Genomic DNA, 25676 nt, shown 5'->3' with positions numbered 1-25676 from the left:
TAATTTCCATTCCGTTCCGGACATGCTGCCCTGCGTTTAAAGCTCAGCTGTTATTTTAAGTCACTGCGGCAGCTCGAGTCCAGTCTCTCCCGTCAGTGTCCCGCCTTCCTCTGATGAGGTATTTCCTGTTTCCGCAAGGGCGGGACATTGAAGGGAAAGGCTGGTCGAGCCGCCGCTGCCCTTCCCCACAGACGTTCGGCAGCCTCCTGACATCTTTAAAACTGGGTGAGTGTCCCAACAGAAGGTACATGGGGGGAAGGGGGAGAAGGGGGTATTAGGAACCCTAAGGACTAAGCTTATTTAGAATGCTGTACTTATCTTACGGTAGATAAATGGAGATTCTGTGCACTGTATTGCTCAGTCTCCTTTTTCATTGTAGGGGGATTGTTGTGCCGACTCATGTTTCACCAAGCTGTATCAAGGCTTCCCCTTAATTTACTTAATGCTGACTTCTTGTCCAGCTGCTGTGAAATTAAAAAGGCTGCTGAAATTCTAGGAAGCTACTGCTAAAAGTTGCAGTGGCCATTTTCTCTAAGAAGCTGCAATTTTACTGTAGTAGGGTATTTTGAACAGCTTGTAGCCTCTGCAGCTGATATTGAGGTAAGCCTTGGAGTAAAGAACTGCAATAATCCAATCATGTTACCGTGTTTCCCTGAAAATAAGACCTAGCGCATCTTTGGGAGCAAAAATTAATATAAGACACTGTCTTATTTTCGGGGAAACAGGGTAATAGTAGTAGTAGTATATGACAGGGGCGTAGCCAGACACCCAATTTTGGATGGGCCTGGGCCCAAGATGGGTGGGCAGAAGAACCCCACCCCATCCCACAGGTGATCTGGTCTCGCCTTCTCTCGCCTGCATGCCATATGGTCTCTCAAATATCCCCCCTCTCCTGCACGCCTTTTATATTTAAACAATTTTTATTGAGGATCAAACATTTGGCACAGAGTTATAAAAGACAAACATTCTATAATCATAATAATACATCTTATGCATTTATATACATCTTAACTGTATCATCAATTTTATTCCATTAACTCCCCCTCAACCACCCCCCTCCCATAACCTCTACTCTGAACTTCTTACTTCATGGTATCGTTCCTTCAAAATCTAACACCAAACTTTACCTAATTAACACAAGGAGCAAGTTAGGGTTTACCCAAATTATTAAGTACCGCACTTCCTGCTTTACGAGAGATATTTTGCAAGTATGGATTCCATATAGTAATAAAATGCTTTCTTCTCTTTGGGCTGCTAAAGGCCGATCTGGCCTCCCAGAGCATTAGTTCATGGAGTCTATTCCTCCAGAACCACACTGACGGTGGTTCCGCCTGTATCCAGTGTCCTGCACGCCTTTTAAATAGCAGCTTTTCACCGGCAGTAACTAATACACACTACTCACGATGGCCCCACATCCTTCCCACTGATGCAGCTTCCTGTTTTTGCATAGGCGGGAATACGTCAGAGGGGAAGGCTTTGGGGGTCGGTGTGAGCGGTACGTATCAGTCGCTGCTTCCTCCAGGCGAAGATCTGCTATTTGTAACGTATGCAGGAGGGACAGTTGTTGGGAGTTTTCAGCTTGGGAATCTCTGCCAGCCACATCGTAGGTGTGCCGCTACTGGTGGGCCTGAGCTCAAAGTGCCCACCCAAGCCCATCCTTGGCTACGTCACTGGTATATGACATGGTTTGCTTATTGCTTCTACTAGCCGTTATGCCCGTTAAAACGGGCGCGATTTCCAGCTACCCTCCTCGCCAGGTCGCCGCCACCCCCCCCCCCCCGGAGTCGCCGGCCCGGGCCCTCTCTTCACGATTCAACTTACAGCGCCGAAACCGCAGCAGGCAGATCAGCTGAGCTGCCGTCGGCCTTCCTTCTCTGCCTGTGTCCCGCCCTCGTGTGATGTAACGTCGGCGAGGGCGGGACAGAGGCAGGGAAGGAAGGCCGACGGCAGCTCCGCTGATCTGCCTGCTGCGCTTTCGGCGCTGTAAGATGAATTGCGAAGAGGAGAGGGCCCAGGCCGGGTGGAGGGGGGCGGCGGCGGTGACTCTGGTTGGAGGGGGTGCGGTAGCGACCTCGGCAGTTCCCTCCCTCCTTCCCTCCCCTTCGGGCAGGTTCCCTCTCTGTCCCGCCCCCGTCATCACATATTGACGCGGGGGCAGGACAGAGAGGGAAGTCTCTACTGCGCATTTGCGGGTGAGTATGGTCACCCGGAATTTTTTATGTTTGATATTGCAGCCTCATTGCTCGACTTATGTATATATTGTACAAGGCTATTTGATTCCTGTATCAATATTTTCTTTTGTTACATTTGTACCCCGCACTTTCCCACTCATGGCAGGCTCAATGCGGCTTACATGGGGCAATGGAGGGTTAAGTGACTTGCCCAGAGTCATAAGGAGCTGCCTGTGCCTGAAGTGGGAATCAAACTCAGTTCCTCAGTTCCCCAGGACCAAAGTCCACCACCCTAACCACTAGGCCACTCCTCCACTGTTGCTACTATTGGAGATTCTACATGGAATGTTGCTATTCCACTAGAAGTCGGCCCTTGCAGATCACCAATGTGGCCGCGCAGGCTTCTGCTTCTGTGAGTCTGACGTCCTGCACGTATGTGCAGGACGTCAGACTCACAGAAACAGAAGCCTGCGCAGCCTTCTACATGGAATGTTGCTAGTGGAATAGCAACATTCCATGTAGAATCTCCAATAGTATCTATTTTATTTTTGTTACATTTGTACCCCGCGTTTTCCCACTCATGGCCGGCTCAATGCGGCTTACATGGGGCAATGGAGGGTTAAGTGATTTGCCCAGAGTCACAAGGAGCTGCCTGTGCCTGAAGCGGGAATCAAACTCAGTTCCCCAGGACCAAAGTCCACCACCCTAACCACTAGGCCACTCCTCTATTCCAATATTCTGCAGTATTGTTCATTTCTTTGTTATGTTTCTAAACATAATAGAAATTATTTGAAATTGAAAAAGAAAAAGTCCTGCTGCAACTCTGGTGAAGACTGGGTCTTGTCCCAGGATGGAGAAGATCAGCTCAGTGCGCCATGTGGATCCCAAACTCCAGTGGCGGAGGAAGAAAAGGAGTTGCCAAACAGCAGAAAAGAGTAGCAGGCCACACAAGAATTAAGAAGACACCTGCAAAGAAAGGAGAGGGGAGGGTACCAGGGGGAGAAAAACATGGAAGGGAGCAGTAAGAAGAATGCTCTCCCTTCCTGTCAGGAGGATCCCAAGGTGCCTTTTCTCAGCCCAGGTCTGCTCAGGGTCCAGGGTCCTGACTCTGCAGCATCCCAGGTTAGAAAGTTGCAGCAGTGTTTGCAGAAAGGGCAGAAGCCCGTGCAGGCATTTCCCTCTGCTTCTGCTGTTCCTAGGATTAGAAATGGAATTGGGAGCTCTTTGTGGTGCTGGACCTGAGGGTTTGGTTCCTAATTTTGGAAGAAAGAACAGGCTGAGATGTGGAGCCTGAGACAGCTGGTTAATCTGCAAATGAGAAAAGGAGAGACTATTATTACAATGGAAAATTTTCATTATTGAAGAGACTCCACCTCCATCAGGATGCACATTGATGACATCACAAAGGAGGGGGCGGAGCTTCACACTGCGGGCTGTAAAATCGTGCTGCTGTGGAGAAGGGCAGGAGAATGGCTGCAGGGCTTTGTGCTCAGCAGGTAGGAGACTGGTAGGAGGTGGGCAGCAGGGGATGCAGTGCCAGGCAATGTCATGCAACCTCTGATACACACATGGTGCACGGAGCAAGCAGACGAAAAAGAAAGTTCTTCTTCCTGGTTCCCCTCCCTTCACAGGGGCTGGAAATGGTGCTGAGGAGAAGGGCAGGAGAATGGCTGCAGGGCTTTGTGCTCAGCAGGTAGGAGACTGGCAGGAGGTGGGCAGCAGGGGATGCAGTGCCAGGCAATGTCATGCAACCTCTGATACACACATGGTGCATGGAAAGTTCTTCTTCCTGGTTCCCCTCCCTTCACAGGGCTGGAGAATGGTTGCAGGGCTTTGTGCTCAGCAGGTAGGAGACTGGCAGGAGGTGGGCAGCAGGGGATGCAGTGCCAGGCAATGTCATGCAACCTCTGATACACACATGGTGCATGGAGCAAGCAGAGGAAAAAGAAAGTTCTTCTTCCTGGTTCCCCTCCCTTCACAGGGCTGCTGCTCCTTTGTCTTTGTTTAAGATGCTGTGAGACAGATTTAAGAGTCAGCTTTGCCTGTTTGGCACCAGAGCTAACGCTTCTCCCTGTTCTGTCTCCCGATTTCCTCTTTCAGTCCTCGATATTAAGAGAACCCCTCCTCCTCCATCCTGCAAAGAGGTGGGAAAATGTGGGATACAAATGCAATAAATCATCATTACTGCTCCATCTCTGGCCGTCTTCAAATCTAGGCTAAAAACCCACATTTTGATGCTGCTCTTAACTCCTAACCCTTGTTCACTTGTTCAGAACCCTTATTTTATCATCCTCACTTTAATATTCCCTTATCTCTTATTTGTCCTGTTTGTCTGTCCTAATTAGATTGTAAGTTCTGTCGAGCAGGGACTGTCTCTTCACGTCCAGTGTACTACTACTACTATTCGCAGTATGTTTTTCAGTGGTGTTTGCAAGACTGGTACAATGGCATTAAGTGCCCTAGGAAATCTTTCTAGCTTTGCTCCAAGTTACCCCTCTCTCCCCCCCCCCCCCCCCATTAATTGTTAGGTACTTAGCCCCCTGCCCCCAAGATTTAGATATTTGAATGCATCACAACTATCTCACAAGGCTTTGCGGATTTATACCTTTCAAATATTTGAACGTCTGTATCATATCACCCCTGTTCCTCCTTTCCTCCAGAGTATACATGTTCAGGTCAGCAAGTCTCTCCTCATACGTCTTGTAATGCAAATACCATTCTCGTAGCTTTTCTTTGCACCACTTCAATTCTTTTTCCATCCTTAGCAAGATACGGCCTCCAAAACTGAACACAATACTCCAGGTGGGGCCTCAGCCACGACTTTTAGAGGGGCATTAAAACCTCTTTTCTTTTGCTGGTCACACCTCTCTCTATACAGCCTAGCAACCTTCTAGCTATGGCCACCGCCTTGTCACACTATTTCTTCGCCTTCAGATCCTCCTATACTATCACCCCAAGATCCCTCTCCCCGTCCGTACAGATCAGACTCTCACCGCCTAACACATACGTCCCCTGTGGATTCTGACTGCACGCTTATGGTTATATCATTGATAAAGCATTTACAAAATTTTTGCTCATCACTGTGCTGTATATATTGGTTTTGTTTTGTAAACTGCTGTGAACTACCAGTTAGACATGGGGATATATCAAGCACCAATAAACCATGATTGCATAGCATTCCCCCCCCCCCCCTCCCGCTATCCTATCATGAATTATGTAGTTCTTCCCCTCCCCCCTATTTTGCTTTTCTGCTTTCTCTCTCCCCAATTATCTTAGCCTGTACACCGCTCGGTGGAAAGGTCCGATGAGTGGGATAGAAAGCCTTAATCAAAGTTGAAACGTGAAACATTTCATACTCTGCGTCTCTGTAAGAGAGAATTTTTTCACAGACTTGCAATCCCTGGAGCCCATAGGGGAAACTGACCCTAGTGTCACACCAGGGGAATAAGTCTGGCAGTTACTGATGGGCCATCTTCCATAAGAAAATGTCTGTCAGGAGAATAAAACCAGGTGAAATGTAACGAATACTGAGCCCATCCACATGTCAATGAGGCGCTGATGCACAAAGCTTACCGTGCTAAAAAGATCCGATTTTGACCGGTACCAGCCAATTTAGTGTGCACGCCATTCAGCGAGTAAAGCACAAAGGGGTTCTGCGTGGTTTTTACCGTGCACGGTAGCAGCCAATGAGAATCGTATGCAAATGTATTACAGTGAGCTGATTAGTATTAAAATGAGCATTCTGAACGATGCACAGCTGTTTCCGAGCAATGCACAGAAAAGACCGCCTTCCATTAACGAGCACATTTTTACAGGAGGTCTGGAGCTGCCGTAGCATTCCGGAGGTTTCTCGGTGGAGCAGTCTGCTGTCATATTTAAATAGTATTTGCAAATGTGTGTGTTTCCACCCTCCCACGTAACAGCACTGTGAAGAATTTGTCTTGGAACAAAAAACCACGTTGTGGAGGCATGTCCACGGAACCTGCAGTTTTGAAAAAAGGTACACACAGCTTTCATACACGCATATATAAACAATAAAACCCCAGAGCATGAAAGTTGACGTGGAACCCCACAAAAAGAAACTTTCATGCCCCAGGCGGTTTATTGCTTTCTGGGATAAGCAGTATAGAATGTTTTGTACTTTTTTGGGATCTTGCCAGGTATTTGTGACCTGGATTGGCCAGGGGTGTAGCCAGACTTCGGTGGAAGGAGGGTCCCGAGCCCGAGGTGAGGGGGCACATTTTAGCCCCCCCCCCCTCGGTGCCACCAACCCCCCGCCACTTTTGACCCCCCCCCCGGCGGCGCCGCCCCTCTCCCATCCCTTTCGACCCCCCTCCTGCCGCCGCAAATCCTCCCCCGCCACCACCAGGTACCTTTGCTGGGGGGGTCCCCAACCCCCACCAGCCGAAGTCCCCTTCAGCGTCGGTCTCCGAGTCCGGTGCGTTTGCTGATCTGGATTCTGTTTCTGTGAGTCCTGAAGTCGAACATGCAGGATGTCAGGACTCACAGAAACAGAATCCAGATCAGCAACACGCCGGAGACCAGCGCTGAAGAGGACTTCGGCTGGTGGGAGTTGGGGACCCCCGCCAGCAAAGGTACCTGACGGCGGCGGTGGGGAAGGGTTGACGGCGGCGGGAGGGGCAGGCCAAATGTGGCGGGGAGGGTTTGCGGCAGGGGGGTGAAAGAAGGGGGCCAGGGCTAAATCTGCGGGGGGCCCGTGCCCCCACCTAGCTACGCCCCTGGGATTGGCCACTGTTGGAGACACTTTGCTGGGCTTGATGGACCTTTGGTCTTTCCCAGTACGCAATACTTATGTACTTATGTATGTGTATGACCAATTCTCTCAGCTCCAACCCCCGTCGTCTCTTTGCCACCCTTAACTCCCTCCTCAAAGTGCCCTCCGCTCCCACCCACCCCCTCGCTCTCTCCTCAATCACTGGCCGATTACTTCCGCGACAAGGTGCAAAAGATCAACCTTGAGTTCACTACCAAGCCATCTCCTCCTCCTCCTCCTCTTCACCCTTCAACCCTCTCCAACCAACCAACCCAGGCCTCCTTCTCCTCCTTTCCTGACATCACCGAAGAGGAAACCACTAGCCTTCTTTCCTCCTCGAAATGCACCACCTGTTCCTCTGACCCCATCCCCACCAACTTACTTAACACCATCTCTCATACTGTCACCCCCTCCATCTGTCATATCCTCAATCTCCCTCTCTCCACTGCAACTGTCCCTGACACCTTCAAGCACGCCGTAGTCACAGCTCTCCTCAAAAAACCATCACTTGACCCTACCTGTCCCTCCAACTACCGCCCCATCTCCCTACTATCCTTCCTCTCCAAAGTACTTGAGCGTACCGTTTACAGCCGCTGCCTTGATTTTCTCTCCTCTCATGCCATCCTCGATCCACTTCAATCCGGTTTTCGCCCTCTACACCCGACAGAAACGGCACTCTCTAAAGTCTTTAATGACCTGTTCCTTGCCAAATCCAGAGGCCACTACTCCATCCTCATCCTCCTCGATCTATCCGCCGCTTTTGACACTGTCAATCATGATTTACTTCTTGCCACACTGTCCTCATTTGGGTTCCAGGGCTCTGTCCTCTCCTGGTTCTCCTCCTATCTCTCCCACCGCACCTTCAGAGTTCAGTCTCATGGATCTTCCTCCACCCCCATCCCCCTATCTGTTGGTGTTCCCCAGGGATCTGTCCTTGGACCCCTTCTCTTCTCAATCTACACCTCTTCCCTGGACTCCCTGATCTCATCTCATGGCTTCCAGTATCATCTCTATGCTGATGACACCCAGCTGTATCTCTCCACACCAAACATCACCGCAGAGACCCAGGCAAAGGTATCGTCCTGCTTATCCGACATTGCTGCCTGGATGTCCAACCGCCACCTGAAACTGAACATGTCCAAGACCGAGCTCATCGTCTTTCCACCAAAACCCACTTCTCCTCTTCCTCCACTTTCTATCTCAGTTGATAACACCCTCATCCTCCCCGTCTCATCTGCCCGCAACCTCGGAGTCATCTTCGACTCCTCCCTCTCCTTCTCTGCACATATCCAGCAGATAGCCAAGACCTGTCGCTTCTTCCTCTTTAACATCAGCAAAATTCGCCCTCTCCTCTCTGAACACACCACCCGAACTCTCGTCCACGCTCTCATTACCTCTCGCCTTGACTACTGCAACTTACTCCTCACCGGCCTCCCACTTAGCCATCCATCCCCCCTTCAATCTGTTCAGAACTCTGCCGCACGTCTTATATTCCGCCAGAACCGTTATACTCATATCACCCCCCTCCTCAGGTCACTTCACTGGCTTCCAATCAGATACCGCATTCAGTTCAAGCTCCTCCTTCTTACCTACAAATGCACTCAGTCTGCTGCCCCTCGCTACCTCTCTACCCTCATCTCCCCTTACGTTCCCGCCCGAAACCTCCGCTCACAAGACAAATCCCTCCTCTCAGTGCCCTTCTCCACCACCGCCAACTCCAGGCTCCGCTCATTCTGCCTCGCCTCACCCTATGCTTGGAACAACCTTCCTGAGCCCTTACGCCAAGCCCCCTCCCTACCCATATTCAAGTCTTTGCTGAAAGCCCACCTCTTCAATGCTGCTTTCGGCACCTAACTCTTACCTTTCAGGAAATCCAGACTGCCCAATTTGACGGCCCCTATCTGACTGACTGTTCATTTGTCCTTTAGATTGTAAGCTCTTTGAGCAGGGATTGTCTTTCTATGTTAAATTGTACAGTGCTGCGTAACCCTAGCAGCGCTTTAGAAATGTCAAGTAGTAGTAGTAGTAGTAGTGTATGAAAGCTGTGTGTAGCAGTGGAAAGCTGTGACGGCGTGTTCTTAGCACATACAGTTCAGGACAAATGCATAGCAGTGACACTTAGCGAGTGACTGTTCTACGCATACACTGAGGTTTTCCCTAACAAGTTGCTTGCTGTAATTATGAGCTGCTCATTTGCATGAGATGTCGTTTGAGCATCGCTCGCTATTTCCAACTCGGTAACTTTTTTATCAGGGATCTAAACGCATAGGTTTTTTGTTTTTTTTTTAACGGGAACTTTTGTGCATCAGCAGCTGAGCGTGTTTCTGGTTTGTGTTTCAGATGCCGGTAATGTTTGAGGACATCGCTATCTCTTTCTCCCAGGAGGAGTGGGGGTATTTGGATGAAGGCCAGAAGCAGCTTTACAGGGAGGTGATGAAGGAGAATTATCAGACCCTGATCTCACTAGGTAAGAATTTCTGGTATCAGACGAGTTCCCACCCAGACAATTCCCACCAATGACAGTTCACCCTGGGACAATTCCCGCAAAGGACTCCCCCCCCCTCCCTTCCGATTATTTCTCACCCTCCCCAGCCTTTTTTTTTTTTTACTGACCATAGCTTCTTTCTTGTATTGGGTTCCATAAGTCCTGGTAATTTGTTATAAATCGTAATCGATGTGTCATTTTGAGGGGCTGAATTAGGTTGAAACCTAGTTGGGGGGTGTCTGGGGGGGGGAATTGCCCCCCTTCCCCACGAACTGCATGTCTGGAAGGGAACAAGATGGGTAAAAGATAGTGTTGTGGGGGGGGGGGTGTCGAAGGTGTAGCGAAGGCGGGACTAGGGTGTGCCTAACAGATGGGCGTCCTCGAGCAATAATGGAAAAAAGAAGGGCGTCCCTGACGAGCACTTGGGCGACTTTACGTGGTCCATTTTTTCTTACGACCAAACCTCAAAAAGGTGCCCGAACTGACCAGATGACCACCGGAGGGAATCAAGGATGACCTCCCCTGACTCCCCCAGTGGTCACTAACCACCTCCCACCCCGATAAAAACAACTTTAAAAACTTATTTTGCCAGCCTGAAATATCATACTCAGGTCCATCGCAGCAGTATGCAGGTCCCTGGGAGAGGAGGTATGTGTGTGTCAGCGGAGGCATAGCGAAGGCGTGCACGTCCGACTTTCAAACATTTTGGATGTCCTGAACTGCCCCCCCCCCCCCCCCAGGGACGGCCACATTTCAAGGGAGTGGAGTGGAGGAGTGGCCTAGTGGTTACATCACTGGTCTTGTAATCCAGTGGTGGCCGGTTCAAATCCCATTGCTTCTATTTGTGATTCAAAATCCAAATAAACAAAGGGGGTGTCAGAGGCACAGCAAAGGACGTCCTTCACCCATACTCTAAAAAAAAAAAAGAAAGACGTCCCTGACAAGCAGTTGGACGTTTTGCCTGGACTTGTATTTTTCTAAGGTTGTAGACGGCTATTATACACGCAGCTTGTCTGCGTGTATGAAGCAGTCTTTGGCATACGCAGAGCAGCCACGCATAATGCTTGGCTGCTCTGCACTGGCTTCCCCTCCTTAGGAAGGAAATCGTGTGCAAATGAGCTAAAAGTGAGCAGCTCATTTGCATGCGATTTCCTTCATGCATGCCCGTTCCTTTCCGAATCACTAAGGGATCGGTAAGGGAAGGGTTTTTTCCGTTCAGTTAGTGCATCAGTTAGTCCACTGCAGTGCCCCCTAGGGTGCCCAGTTGGTGTCCTGGCATGTCAGGGGGACCAGTGCACTACGAATGCTGGCTCCTCCCACGACCAAATGACTTGGATTTGGTCGTTTTTGAGATGGGCGTCTTCGGTTTCCATTATCGCCGAAAATCGGGGACGACCATCTCTAAGGTCGACCATCTCTAAGGTCGACCTAAATGTTGAGAATTGGGCGTCGCCGACTGTATTATCGAAACGAAAGATGGACGCCCATCTTGTTTCGATAATAGGGTTTCCCCGCCCCTTCGTGGGGACGTCCTGCGAGGACGCCCTCAGGAAAACTTGGGCGCCCCCCGTTCGATTATGCCCCTCCACGTGGCCACAGTCAATGACAACACCTCACGGCTCAGGGGGGGTGGAAACACGGGACAGAAAGGTAGAGGACTCGCTGACAGAGGTGGCCCACGAGTTTATGCATGAAAGACAGAGCAAGTTTCAGAAATTGGGCTCAACATAATAATATCAGGATCGGGGGCTTACCTGAGAAGTTTGTGGTAAGCGATCCTGTGACCTCTTTTGCAAAATGACTGCTCTCAGTTCTGAAATTTGAAGCCAGAAATGGAGCTGTGAAAATCGACCACATGCACAGGATTCCCAACTTGGCAGCTGCAGCAGGCTCACTTCATTCTGTGTTTTGTTTGATTTTAGAACTGTAAACTGCTTAGATCCAATTTCTTTGGAATTTTGGCGGGTTATCAAATATCTTAATCAACATTATGGGGGGGATTCTATATAGGGCGCCTAAAAAAACCACACGGAAAACTTTTTTGCTTAAGTGTATTCTACAAGTGGCACCTAGATTTAGGCACGGTATTTAGAATTACGCTTAGTTGATATCCCAGCACGTAAAAGTATGCGCATCCATTTACACCAACGAAAACATATAAATCCTGGTGCGTAGATTTAGGCGCACTGGGCCATATTCTTTAACTATGCACGTAGATTTCAGAACGCCCACTTCCCCAACCATAACCACACCCCCTTTTGACTGCGCGCATAAGAAGTTGGGCGCACTGCGTTACAGGATACGCTTAGCGAGTTGTGCGTGTAACTTATAATTATTGCCAGTTAGTGCTCATTATTGCTTGTTAAGTGCTGTAAAGTACATACGTGCATAAGTGTTGCCATACTGGGACAGACCAAAGGTCCATAAAGTCCACCATCCTGTTTCCAACAGTGGCCAATCCAGGTTACAAATACCTGTCAAGATCCCAAAACAGTAAAATACATTTTATGTGGCTTATCCCAGAAATAAGCAGTGGATTTGCCCCAAGTCCATCTTAATAATGTTGTATGGACTTTTCTTTTAGGAAGCTAGCCAAATCTTTTTTAAACCCCGCTAAGCTAACTGCTTTTACCACATTCTCTGGCAATGATTTCCTGAGTTTAATTACACGTTGAGTGAAGAAATATTTTCTCTGATTCATTTTAAATTTACTACATTGCAGCTTCATTGTGTGCTCCCTAGTCCTAGTAGTTTTGGAAATAGTAAACAAACGATTCACGTCTACCTGTTCCACTCCACTCATTATTTTATAGACCTCTATCATATCTCCCCTCAGCTGTCTTTTCTCCAAGCTGAAGAGCCCTAGACACTTCAGCCTCTCCTCATGGGGAAGTCATCCCATCCCCTTTATCATTTTTTTTTTATTTTTTTTTATTTATCATTTTACTTAATTACATTCACATTTATCACATAAATGTAAGGAAATACAGAAATTAATATAAAAAGGAAAACATTTTCTCTCAACAATATATATTTACATAATTGTCCACAATTGGATGATCCAAGATCAGGAAAACAATCTTAAAGAAAATAAGAAAAACTCAAAATGGTTAATCTTACACTTCACATTTTCTGAGGGAGGAAGGTTAATCGGTTATTGCAGCCGGTACAGTGGTAACTGAAGGAAGTTGCTGCAGAGGATTTTCATCTGTTTCCACAAACTCTATAATTTCTTAGGTTCAAACAAATAAGTAATAAGGAAAATAAAACACTTACAAGGGAATCGCGCTAGGAAGGTCCCACCTGGGGCAATGATTCCTGGCTGAAAAGCCAAGACTTCACACCTCCCAGTCTGTGATTCCCTTGATGTGTCAGGAAATATATTCATCCTTGAACCAAAAAAAGCTATCAACCATATATCGGAAATACAATTTCAAAACGTTGTTCCTATCTAATCAAAGAGGAAAGTCACTAATAATATAACTCTATCTATAACTTCTGAATTTTCCAAAATGTCAGTTAAACACATCTCTTTTCTCTGAAAGAAGATTTTAAAGGAAATATAATTTTAGTCACCAAAAGGTGCCCTTTATCATTTTCATTGCCCTTCTCTCTACCTTTGCTAGTTCCACTATAATGTTGATTGGCTTGGTAAGTCAATTAAGTTACACACATTGCTGCAAAATACGCTTGAATTTCAGCACAGATCTCTAGGCGCGCTACATAGAATCCGTGGGTATATGCCGCACCCCTGAGAACTGTTTTACGTTTTCCTGTAAATGTAAAGGACCTTATAACTCAGTTTTCCTTTTTATTGCTGGAAACAGGCTTTGAAAGGATCAATCCTGATTTATTATTGAGGATTAAAGAAGAGAACGAGCCATATGTCCCTGATTCCAAGGATTTGGGAGAGAGAGAAGTTACTCAGTCGTACACCGGTGAGTAATAATACTGCACCAAAAGAATCAAAACTCTGCAGATCACAAAAACAAAGCAAACACAGTAGGGAGACCAAACAGCTGAGGAAAAGGAAACCTGGTTCTTAAAAGTATCTTTTATTCAGTAAAAAACACATCAAGGGGCCATTTTACTAAGACACCTACAACCAGTGGTGTAGTTACGTGGGGCCACAGGGGTCTGGGCCCCCGCAGACTTGGCCCTGGACCCCCCTGCCAACGACCCTCTCGACCCCCCCTCCCGCCGCCGTGGGCTATCTTTGCTGGTTGGGGACCCCAACCCCCACCAGCCAAGGTCCTCTTCTTCCGGCGCAAGGCTTCGTTCTGTTTCTGAGTCTGACGTCCTGCACGTTGTAGGACGTCAGACTCAGAAACAGAACGAAGCCTTGCGCCGGAAGAAGAGGACCTCGGCTGGCGGGGATTGGGGTCCCCTGCCAGCAAAGGTAGGCGGCGGTGGGGCAGGGTTGGCGGCGGGAGGGGGGGGTCGAGAGGGGTCGGCGGCGGGGGGGGGGGGCAAGGTGGTGGCGGCGGCGGCGGGGTCGGCAATGACAGGGGAGGGGGTTGGCAGCGCCGGGGGGGGGGCTAAAATGTGCCCCCTCACCTCGGGCTCTGGACCCCCTTCGCGCCGAAGTCTGGCTACGCCCCTGCCTAAAACACACGTGAATTTAGAACTACCGCCCGGCTACTGCATACCCTGGGCGGTAATTCTAATTTTGACATGTGGCAGAAAAGAATTTCTGTTTTCTACTGCGTAGCGCTAACCGGGCAATAATCAGCAGTGTATGTGCGCTGATGATTACCGCCCGGTTAACACGTGAGACCTTACTGCTAAGTCAGTGGGTGACGATAAAGTCTCAGGCCCAAAATGGACGCGCGCCAATTTTTATTTTGCCGCATGTCCATTTTCGGCCAAAAAAGAAAATGGCCTTTTTTGCAGGTGCGCTGAAGAATGGACCTGTGCGCTTCCAATACACGCGCTTACACCAGCGCAGGCCATTTTGTCAGCATGCCTTAGTAAAAGGACCCCCCAAACCTTGAAACACTGCATACATAAGGACTCACTATTCAAAGTATAGTAAACTACATCAAAGAAATACTCACACTTATTACGTGAAAACATTATAATCTCTTAAACATTAGGAGAAAGTACATAAGTATTGCCATACTGGGACAGACCAAAGGTCTGTCAAGCCCAGCATCTTGTTTCCAACAGTGGCCAATCCAGGTCACAAATACCTGGCAAGATCCTGAAAAAGTTCAATACATTTTATACTGCTTATCCCAGAAACAGTGGATTTTCCCAAAGTCCATTTAATAATGGTCTATGGACTTTTCCTTTAGGAAGCCGGCCAAACCTTTTTTTAAACTCCGCTAAGCTAACCGCCTTTATCACATTCTCTGGCAACGAATAGTGTAGTTTCGCGCTACCCGCACAGTAACCGCTGGGAACGTGTGCTGCGGTAGAAAATATAAAAATATTTTCTTTTTTTTTTCTTTTTTTTTTACTTTCAATATATTTTTATTAAAGGTTTTTTCATACAGATAATACAGAAAAATATTTTCTACTGGGGGATTTGGCATGTTCCAGACTCAGAATTACCGCCAGATTTGTGACTCCTTTATTGAATACTGCTAGTCCCTGACGCAGTTTCCGAAACGCTGGCCACCATCGGACAAGTTGCAGTGGCAACAAATTCTGCTTTTCTTAACTCTGTAAGTGAATTCTTTAAATAAAAGGAGGTTTTTTACGCCGATTATCGAGATGCAGTACCTGTATACACTGTAGCTCCTGAAGCAGGTCTGAGTGTACTGTGGCTTTTTCCTCCTAAAATCTAACAGGTCCTTTTACTAAGGTGTGCCGAAAAGTGGCCTGCGCTGGTGTAGACGCGTGTATTGGACACACGCAGGTCCATTTACCAGCGCACCTGCAAAAAAGGCCTTTTTTTTTGGCTGAAAATGGACATGCGGCAAAATGAAAATTGGCGCGCGTCCATTTTGGGCCTCAGACCTTACCACCAACCATTGACTTAGCGGTAAGATGACACGCGTTAACCAGGCGGTAATCATCAGCGAGTATACACTGCCGATTACCGCCCGGAGTCGCAGATCAGGCATGCAGCATATACTCGGGGGAGGGGGGGAGGAAGACATATGCAGACACACAGGCTGTGAGTGACTTCATCTGTTTCCAGCCCCCTGCCCCCCCCTCCCCGTTTGAAGTTTTCCCAACTTCTTGTTTTTGTTTTAATCAAGATTAAACATTTTAATCAAAATGCAGCCCTAATATATGTGTGTGAGTGTACATGTATTACATAGAGGGGCAAAATTGAACGAAAACGCCTATCTCCATGGGCGTTTATCTCCAAGAACGGGTCCGTGAAGGGGTGGACCGAACCGTATTTTGGGAAAAAATAGACGCCCATGTTTTATTCAACAATGTGTGAGCTGGGCGTTTTTGTTTTTCAGCGATAATGGAAAATGAAAGCGCCCAGCTCAAAAACGAATAAATCCAAGGCATTTGTTCGTGGGAGGGGCCAGGATTCGTAGTGCACTGGTCCCCCTCACATGCCAGGACATCAACCGGGCACCCTAGGGGGCACTTTTACAAAACCAAAAAAAAAGGTAAGAGCTCCCAGGTGCATAGCACCCTTCCCTTGGGTGTTGAGCCCCCCAAATCCCCCTCGAAACCCACTGCCCACAAGTCTACACCATTACTATAGCCCTAAGGGGTGAAGGGGGGCACCTACATGTGGGTACAGTGGGTTTGGGGGGGTTGGACGACTAATAAGCATTAAGCAGCACAATTGTAACAGGTAGGGGGGATGGGCCTGGGTCCACCTGCCTGAAGTCCACTGCACCCCCTAACAACTCCTCCAGTGACCTGCATACTGCTGCCAGGGAGCTGGGTATGACATTTGAGGGTGAAAATAAAAAGTTGTGAAACTTCATTTTTTGTGGTGGGAGGGGGTTAGTGACCACTGGGGGAGTCAGGGGAGGTCATCCCCGATTCCCTCCAGTGGTCATCTGGTCATTTAGGGCACTTTTTGGGGCCTTATTCGTGAAAAAACAGGGTCCAGGAAAAGTGTCCTAAATTCTAGCTAAAAACGCATACTTTTTTCCCATTATCGGTGAAATGCGCCCATCTTTGTTCGGCAGATAACCACGCCCCAGTTCCGCCTTCGCCACACCTCTGACACGCCCCCATCAACTTTGTCCGCATCCGCGACGGAGTGCAGTTGAAAACGTCCAAAAATCGCCTTTCGATTATACCGCTTTATTCGTTTTTGTGAGATAAACGTCCATCTCCCGATTTAGGTCGGAACTTGGGCGTTTTTCTCGTTCGATTATAAGGTGGATAGTAACATAGTAGATGACAGCAGGAAAAGACCTGCACGGTCCATCCAGTCTGTATTAGAAAACATATGCATAAGTAATTACCATACTTTCAAACAACTAAACATCAACAAAAGCTTTATACTTAGGTGAATGATGAACATTAACCTAACCATAAAGTTAAAAACACAATATGAAATATGAACACAAAACATTAGGATATCTATATATATAAAAGGCACCACTGAAGCCTCCAGCCGGAAGTGTGAAGCGCCAGAGATATCAGGTTTCCCCATGAGTGAAGGAAAACAGCACAGCAGGAAATCCCACGAAACAGTGAAGGACTCAGAGGGGGGAGGGGAGAGAGATGCCCTCACTCTCTCTGTAACACAAACACAGAACAGCAGGAAACAACACTGAAGGACTGGACTCGGAGGGGGGAGGGAGAGAGGGCAGAGGGCAGGGACACGCACACTCCCACATGCACACTCCGAAGAAAACCTTGCTAGCCCACGTTTCATTTGCATCAGAAACGGTTTTTTTTTACTAGTAACTTATAAAAGGAGCATGCATGAATTATTAGAATAAATCAGATGAACAAAGTACTAAAAATTTTCCCAATCAATAAATTGAACATAAAGGCAAGAGGCTCATAAGTCAAAAAATACGGCTTGTGTTATATTGTCATGCATTTTATGAAGAACATAAACTAATATTTTGACCTTAACCAAGTATAACTGTGTTCAGAGAGTTTATTTTATTTTATTTTTTGTTACATTTGTACCCCGCGCTTTCCCACTCATGGCAGGCTCAATGCGGCTCACAGAAGGCAAAAGTAGAGACTAATAGACGATTCACCACTGGAGACGTGAGTCCAACAGTCTTTATTATATCAGAGATAGCGACCCGACACAGGCCGTGTTTCGACGCTAAAAAGCGTCTGCATCAGGGGTCAATAAATACACCAAGTAATGAATGCAAAACGAAGAGTCCTACTTGTATATGTGTTGTCTTGCCCAGAGTCACAAGGAGCTGCCTGTGCCTGAAGTGGGAATTGAACTCAGTTCCTCAGTTCCCCAGGACCAAAGTCCACCACCTTAACCACCAGGCCACTCCTCCACAACCGTACACCTGGGGCTGCCTATTAACTAAAAAAGAGACTCCAATCCTTAATCCAATTCTTCAGTTAATACAGTTGATGACAAGATAAACAAATCATTCACTTAAGTTGTGTTGAGCCAGATTAGGGATTCTGTACATACAGAGTGAGTCCGTGTCTGTGATTAGTCCCTCGCCTAGAGATTTGGAACTGTCCACGTCTGGCAATCGGAAACACAGCACTAACAGCAACAGCAGCAGCCAAAATGTGAAAAATCACCATCAGGGGCATTTTCGAAAGAGAAGGGCGCCCATCTTCTGACACAAATTGGGAGATGGGCGTCCTTCTCTCAGGGTCGCCCAAATCGGCATAATCGAAAGCCGATTTTGGGCACCCTCAACTGCAGTCTGTCGCAGGGACGACCAAAGTTCACGGGGGCGTGTCGGAGGTGTAGTGAAGGCAGGACTGGGGTGTGCTTAAGAGATGGGCGTCCTCGGCCGATAATGGAAAAAAGAAGGGCGTCCCCGACGAGCATTTGGTCGACTTTACTTGGTCCATTTTCTTTCACGACCAAGCCTCAAAAAGGTGCCCGAACTGACCAGATGGCCACCGGAGGGAATCAGGGATGACCTCCCCTTACTCCCCCAGTGGTCACCAACCCCCTCCCACCCTAAAAAGAAAAAAAATATATATATATTTTTTTTTTTTTTTGCCAGCCTCTATGCCAGCCTCAAATGTCATACCCAGCTCCATGACAGCAGTATGTAGGTCCCTGGAGCAGTTTTAGTGGGTGCAGTGCACTTCAGCCAGGCGGACCCAGGCCCATCCCCCCCCCCCCCCCCACCTGTTACACTTGTGCTGGTAAATGTGAGCCCTTCAAAACCCACCCGACACCCACTGTACCTACATGTAGGTGCCCCCCTTCACCCCTTAGGGCTATGGTAGTGGTGTACAGTTGTGAGGAGTGGGTTTTTTGGGGGGGTTGGGGGGCTCAGCACCCAAAGTAAGGGAGCTATTCACCTGGGAGCAATTTGTGAAGTCCACTGCAGTGCCCCCTAGGGTGCCCGGTTGGTGTCCTGGCATGTGAGGGGGACCAGTGCAGTATGAATGCTGGCTCCTTCCACAACCAAATGGCTTGGATTTGGTCGTTTTTGAGATGGGCATCCTCGGTTTTCCATTATTGCCGAAAACCGGGGACGACCATCTCTAAGGTCGACCTAAATGTTGAGATTTGGGCGTCCCTGACGAAAGATGGATGCCCATCTTGTTTCGATAATAGCGGTTTCCCCGCCCCTTCACGGGACCGACCCTCAGGAAAACTTGGGCGCCCTGTTCGATTATGCCCCTCCATGGGTTACTAACTCTGAGAGGGAAAACAAGCAGCAGTTTACTGCCTCAGCGTGGAGTGTTCAAGCCCTCTACATGCTGGATCTATGACCTAGGTACTTCTCTCGTATTCTTATTTTTACCTCAGGAGCAATCTGAGGGAGGGGGAAAATCTGCTCTTCCCAGTATGCTCGGAGGCAGGCAGTAATAACAAAGCTCCAAAAGGCACCGAGAACGAAACACAGGTGCTCATAAAGGCTAATCACAGAGGACTACAGAAATGCAGGGACCTAGTCCATTATACACAGCTTAATAAATATACATACATGTAATCTGTTACACGCACAGCACAAGCTGCCCCATTGCATGAAGACAGAGCAACTAGTAAGACAAATACATACAGGGCCGTGCCTAGGGTCTCCGGCGCCCCCCTGCCTTTGGCCCCGCCGGCACCCCCCCCCCCCCAAAAAACGATCGCTACACTACCCGCCCTCTTCTCCCCAGATCCTTTTCCTTTTTGTTTAAATTTACCTCTCCGGCCCGTGGCAGCGTAGCGTTAGTGAGAAGGAGGCGGCGCTCCCCTGCCCCGACGTGTCTTCTTCGCTCAGTGTCCCGCCTTCTTCTGACGTCATTTCTGACGTCAGAAGAAGGCGGAACCAAGAGAAGGGAAGAGACTGACACGTCGGGGCGGGAGAACGCTGCCTCCTCACTAACGCTACGCTGCCACGCGCCAGAGAGGTAAATTTAAACAAAAAGGAAAAGGATCTGGGGAGAAGAGGGCGAGGTAAGCATGGTGCGGCGGGGCGCCCCCCAGAGGATGGTGCCCTCCTGCCATGCTTACCTCGCTTACCGTGTCGGCACGGCCCTGAATACATATAGCTGATGTGTGAACACAGATTTTGTCTGTAAAAATACCTTTAAAAAGTAGGATGTGGCAATGACTAAATTTGACAGGCGAAAACATATATGTAAACTACTGAAGTACTGTGTGATTAGGAAAGAAGACAAATGTTCATTTTAATACAGTAGCTGCAGTTCTACCAAACTGAGAAACCGCCAACTCCAGGCTCCGCTCATTCTGCCTCGCCTCACCACCCTATGCTTGGAACAACCTTCCTGAACCCTTACGCCAAGCCCCCTCCCTGCCCGTCTTCAAGTCTTTGCTTAAAGCCCACCTCTTCAATGCTGCGTTCGGCACCTAACCCTTACCGTTCAGTGAATCCAGACTGCCCCAATTTGACTGCCCCTATCGGACCGACCGTTCACTTGTCTATTAGATTGTAAGCTCTTCGAGCAGGGACTGTCTCTCTTTGTTAAATTGTACAGCGCTGCGTAACCCTAGTAGCGCTCTAGAAATGTTAAGTAGTAGTAAGTTAAGCCAGATGGTTAAGTCTCGTTTGACATTGGTGATGATATTAATGTGGATTATATCTTGCAATGTGTTTGTAACTATTTGTAAGGTTAAAGCTCAAATAAATATTTAATATATTTATTTACCCATTTAAAAGGAAAATTCTCTTGAATCATTTTCAGTAAAACAACTGTGTTGGGAGTTAACTGAGGATTTGGACGTAGGATTGGCATTCATTACTGAAACTTGGGTTGTAGATCAGAGAGGCTCCTCTGTTCTTTGCTTCTGTCCATCTGGATTTAAAGTTGTGCACAGTCTGAGATCTAAGAGAGCAGGGGGTGGTTTATGTATAGTATACAGGTCTTTTTTTTTTTTTTAAGTTAAGCTAATTTAGGGACCCTTTTACCAAGCTGCGGCAAAAGGGGGCCAGTGCTAGCGTCGATGCGTATTTTACACGTGCGTCGAGGCCCCCTTTTACCGCAGCTGGTAAAAGAGAAGTCTCGCTTTCCTATAGGAAATGGCCGGGCGGCAAGTAAAGCACTTGCCACGCAGCCACTTTGGGGGGGAGCCCTTACCGCCACCCATTGAGGGCTCCTGCGTTAAACCAGCAGTAACCGGGCAGCGCGCGGCACTGCCCGATTCCCGCTGGGTACACTCCGGCGCTACAAAAATAAATACATTTTTGTAGCACCAGAAATGACGGCGCGCTAGGGGTGAGAAGTAGTGCCAGACTGCTGTGGTAGCCCGGCAGTACTTCCTGTATAGCGAGCGGTAAGCCGACAACCGCCCACCTGCTCTGCGCACCCCGTTGCTAGGAGGAAAGGTGGTGGGATGATGTGCTTTTGGGGGTGTAGTGCGCCTTGGGGGGGAGGGTGTTGCGCAGCAGCGACTCGCCCTGGGTGTCGAACAAGCTAGGTACGCCTCTGGTAGGCAGTTTTAGAAAAGTCACTTCCTATAGGTAAAGTTCTCATAGCGGGAGATTTGTATCGGGGAGCCTGTAAACATTTGTAAGTATGTGCTATTTTATACCTATTTTATAAAGGCAAAATATTACAGCACTTCATGTTACGCTGTGCAGATACCAAAGACAAAAGGACCTCATTTCTTAAGCTCAACTGCAGCAGCCAGATGAACTGCTTATGAATTGCTTGCAGATTTAATCATCAGTCCAAAATGTCCTTAAAGTCACTTACTACTACTACTACTACTATTTAGCATTTCTATAGCGCTACAAGGCGTACGCAGCGCTGCACAAACAGAAGACAGTCCCTGCTCAAAGAGCTTACAATCTAATAGACAAAAAATAAAGTAAGCAAATCAAATCAATTAATGTGTACAGGAAGGAGGAGAGGAGGGTAGGTGGAGGCGAGTGGTTACAAGTGGTTACGAGTCAAAAGCAATGTTAAAGAGGTGGGCTTTCAGTCTAGATTTAAAGGTGGCCAAGGATGGGGCAAGACGTAGGGGCTCAGGAAGTTTATTCCAGGCGTAGGGTGCAGCGAGACAGAAGGCGCGAAGTCTGGAGTTGGCAGTAGTGGAGAAGGGAACAGATAAGAAGGATTTATCCATGGAGCGGAGTGCACGGGAAGGGGTGTAGGGAAGGACGAGTGTGGAGAGATACTGGGGAGCAGCAGAGTGAGTACATTTATAGGTTAGTAGAAGAAGTTTGAACAGGATGCGAAAACGGATAGGGAGCCAGTGAAGCGACTTGAAGAGAGGGGTAGTATGAGTAAAGCGACCCTGGCGGAAGACGAGACGGGCAGCCAAAAAAGGTAGGGAGGACAAAGAGGAGAAGCATGGTATAATACACACACAATATGAGGTGATGACTCATACTAAGGCACAATGCACACTGAGGGCCCTGTTTACTAAGCTGTGCTGTAGGCGCACTAGCGTTGTTTAGCGTTGTTTAGCGTATGCTAAAAATGCTAGCGCACCTTAGTAAACAGGGCCCTTACGTTTCTATGTTTTATATATGCAAACAAAATGAGTACTTAGCAGAAACCCAATGAGTGTAGTTATCTTCCCTCTGTAATTTGAAATATCCTATGTAGTCCTTCAGTTGAAGAAATTACCGACCCCTGTTGTAAACCATAGAACATCACAGATACTATGTGGTAATTGTATGAACCCAGAAAATTCTGTTCCTTGATCATTAGAAGCTTTCCGTAGTCAGTAACACAGGATTAATGTCTTCTGTGTGTATCCAGCAGATAATGAGGTGGTACAGAAGAGGGAGGAGGAGAGTCAAGAAGAACCGCCTTTAGAAATGGGGCAAATCCCAAGACAATCAAGAAGTATCTGTAAGAATATTTCCCAGGTGACTGAGAGGAGGAACGCAAAAAATCAACAGCAGAGAGACGCTGCAGGAGACTCATTGGATGGAGTCACTGACTGTGGGAGAAGTGAAGGGGAGCTCACAAACACCCCAGAGCATCAGACACACCCAGGAGCACAGACATCCTTGCAAAGTAATCTTGAGCAATTGACTTCTGGCCTCCACCAGAGAGAAGGAATAGAAAAGAAACCCTTTGTATTTGATATCTGCGGAAAAAGCTTTGATAAGAAATATCATTTATTATTGCACCAGCAGACACACCCCAAAGAGAGGCCCTTTTCATGCTCTCAGTGTGCAAAATGTTTCAAAAAAAGGTTAAATCTGAAATTGCACCAGAGAATTCATGCTAAAGTGAAACCGGTTCCATGTACTGAATGTAGCAAAAGGTTTTGTAATAAGAAAGCATTAATTACACATCTAAAAACACACATTGGAAAAAGACCTTTTAAAAGTACAGAATTTGTGAACTCTTACAACTGCAAGTGTTTTATGAAGAAGAACCAAAAAATAAACATAGGCAAAAGAAAACTGTCATGTTCTGAACTTGACAAAAATGCCCTTCTGAACAAAAATCTAATAATACACCAATTAACACGATCAGGGACAAAACTATTCATGTGTACTGAGTGTGATAAAAGCTTCATTTCTTTACCTTCTCTAAGAAGGCATCAAATGATACACAAAGGGGAGAAACCATTTGTATGTTCTGAGTGTAATAAAAGATTCATTCAGCTATCTAATCTGAAAATTCATCAAAGGATCCACACAGGGGAGAAACGTTTCACATGTACTGAGTGTAATAAAAGTTTCATTCAACTTTCACATCTCCAGAAGCACCAAATGATTCACACAGGAGAAAAACCTTTTATATGCCCTGTGTGTAATAAAAGTTTCATTCAGCTATCAAATCTGAAAAAGCATCAAATGATCCATATAAAAAAGAAATTGTTTGCATGTACTGAGTGTGATAAAAGCTTTACTTCCTTATTGCCACTAAGAAAGCATCAAATGATCCACACAGGGAAGAAACCATTTACGTGCTTTGAGTGCAATAAATGTTTCACTCGTTTGTCAAATCTAAAAACTCACCAAAGGATTCACACAGGAGAGAAACCTTTCATGTGCTCTGAGTGTAATAATTGCTTTATTTCTTCATCTTCTCTAAGAAGGCATCTAATGATGCACAAGGGGAAAAAAACTTTTACGTGTATGGAGTGTAATAAAAGCTTTATTTCTTTATCATCTCTAAAACGACATCAAATGATCCACACAGGAAGCAAACCTTTTACATGTAATGAGTGTAAGAAATGTTTTACTCAAGTATCATATCTGAAAATTCATAAAAGGATCCATACAGGAGAGAAACCCTTCATGTGTTCTGAGTGTAATAAATTCTTCATTCATCTATCAAATCTAAAAATTCATCAAAGAAGCCATGCCGCAGAGAAGCCTTTTGTGTGCACTGAGTGCAATAAACAATTTATTTCTTTATCATCTTTAACAATTCATCAAAGGATCCATACAGGAGAAAAACCTTTTACGTGTACTGAGTGTAATAAAGGCTTTATTTCTTCATCAGCACTAAGAAAACATGAAAAGATCCACACAGGAAAGAAGCCATTTACATGCTTTGAGTGCAATAAATGTTTCACTCGTCTATCAAATCTAAGAATTCATCAGAGGATTCACACAGGAGAGAAGCCTTTCCCGTGTACTGAGTGTGGTAAAAGCTTCATTTCTCTATCACCTCTAAGAAAGCATCAAATGATTCATACAGGAAAGAAACCTTTTATGTGCACTGAGTGTAATAAATGTTTCACTCGTCTATCAAATCTGAAAATTCATCAAAAAATTCACACAGGAGAAAAACCATTCATATGCTCTGAGTGCAATAAATGCTTCATTCATCTTTCGAATCTGAAAATTCATCAAAGGAGCCACACAGCAGAGAGACCTTTTACATGTACTACGTGCAATAAAAGCTTCATTTCTTTATCATCTCTAAAAATGCATCAGATGATCCACTTGGGAAACAAACCTTTCACGTGCATTGAGTGCAATAAATGTTTCACTCGTCTATCACATCTGAAAATTCATCAAAGAATCCACACAGGAGAGAAACCTTTTACATGTAGTCAGTGTAATAAAAGTTTCAATCAGCTGTCTCATCTCAATAAGCACCAAATGATCCACACAGCACATGTTGGAATACAAAAGCTAATGAAAACAAAATGAAGAAAACTAATTCCAGTTAAGTGGACCTCAGAAGATGAAAAGCAGGTATTATGCTACAAAACCTACATTTTAATTGAAAGGGTTCACAAAGAGAGCATGCCAGAAACGGAAAGAGGAATATTATCAGAGCAAAAGCTTCAGAAAATAACATACACATATTTAAGATCTAGGATTGACAAATCAAAACAGAATAGTTTGAAAGTGATAATACCGCAAAGCAACCGAGGGCTGATGGTTGAGCAAGAATTAAGATCAGAAAGAGGAGACTTTACCTATTGTTTGCAAATGATCTGAAGTTGTAGAGCTCCTGTAGTCATCATTTAATACAACAACTCCAGTTAATAAATTGTTCCTCAGAAAGCGGCAGAACGACTTAGGCCAGGACAAATGTGCAATGGTAATAATGGAAACTAAGAAAAACTGGAACTGTGTAATATAAACGAGCTTGAACAGGAAGATGATATAAACATTAAGGTATAGAAGAAGGTGAAATGATCCAGCACAAAGATACTACAGATCATCAATCACATACAGCTTTGGAATTGTAACCTGGTCTCATGTTGTAAAATTGGATGGTACAATGAGAAGGGCATCTCCATTCCTACCAAGTG

General features: G+C 46.7%; 1 protein-coding gene across 1 annotated transcript in view; it reads left to right on the top strand.

Annotated features, from left to right (window-relative positions):
- The window catches only part of LOC115461718, a 101725-nt gene extending 76660 nt beyond the window's left edge, over nucleotides 1-25065 (top strand). The window contains exons 7-10 of the mRNA XM_030191792.1: nucleotides 9286-9412; nucleotides 13258-13368; nucleotides 22706-24716; nucleotides 24783-25065. Of these exons, the coding sequence (XP_030047652.1) occupies nucleotides 9286-9412; nucleotides 13258-13368; nucleotides 22706-24716; nucleotides 24783-25065 (2532 nt within the window). The remainder of the gene's footprint in view (nucleotides 1-9285; nucleotides 9413-13257; nucleotides 13369-22705; nucleotides 24717-24782) is intronic.
- Nucleotides 25066-25676: the final 611 nt, after the last annotated feature.

The sequence above is a fragment of the Microcaecilia unicolor genome, chromosome 1 (assembly GCF_901765095.1).
Source record: "Microcaecilia unicolor chromosome 1, aMicUni1.1, whole genome shotgun sequence".
NCBI lineage: Eukaryota > Metazoa > Chordata > Amphibia > Gymnophiona > Siphonopidae > Microcaecilia > Microcaecilia unicolor.
The sequence above is the reverse complement of the archived record's forward strand: the minus strand, read 5'-3'. Positions and strand labels throughout refer to the sequence as shown.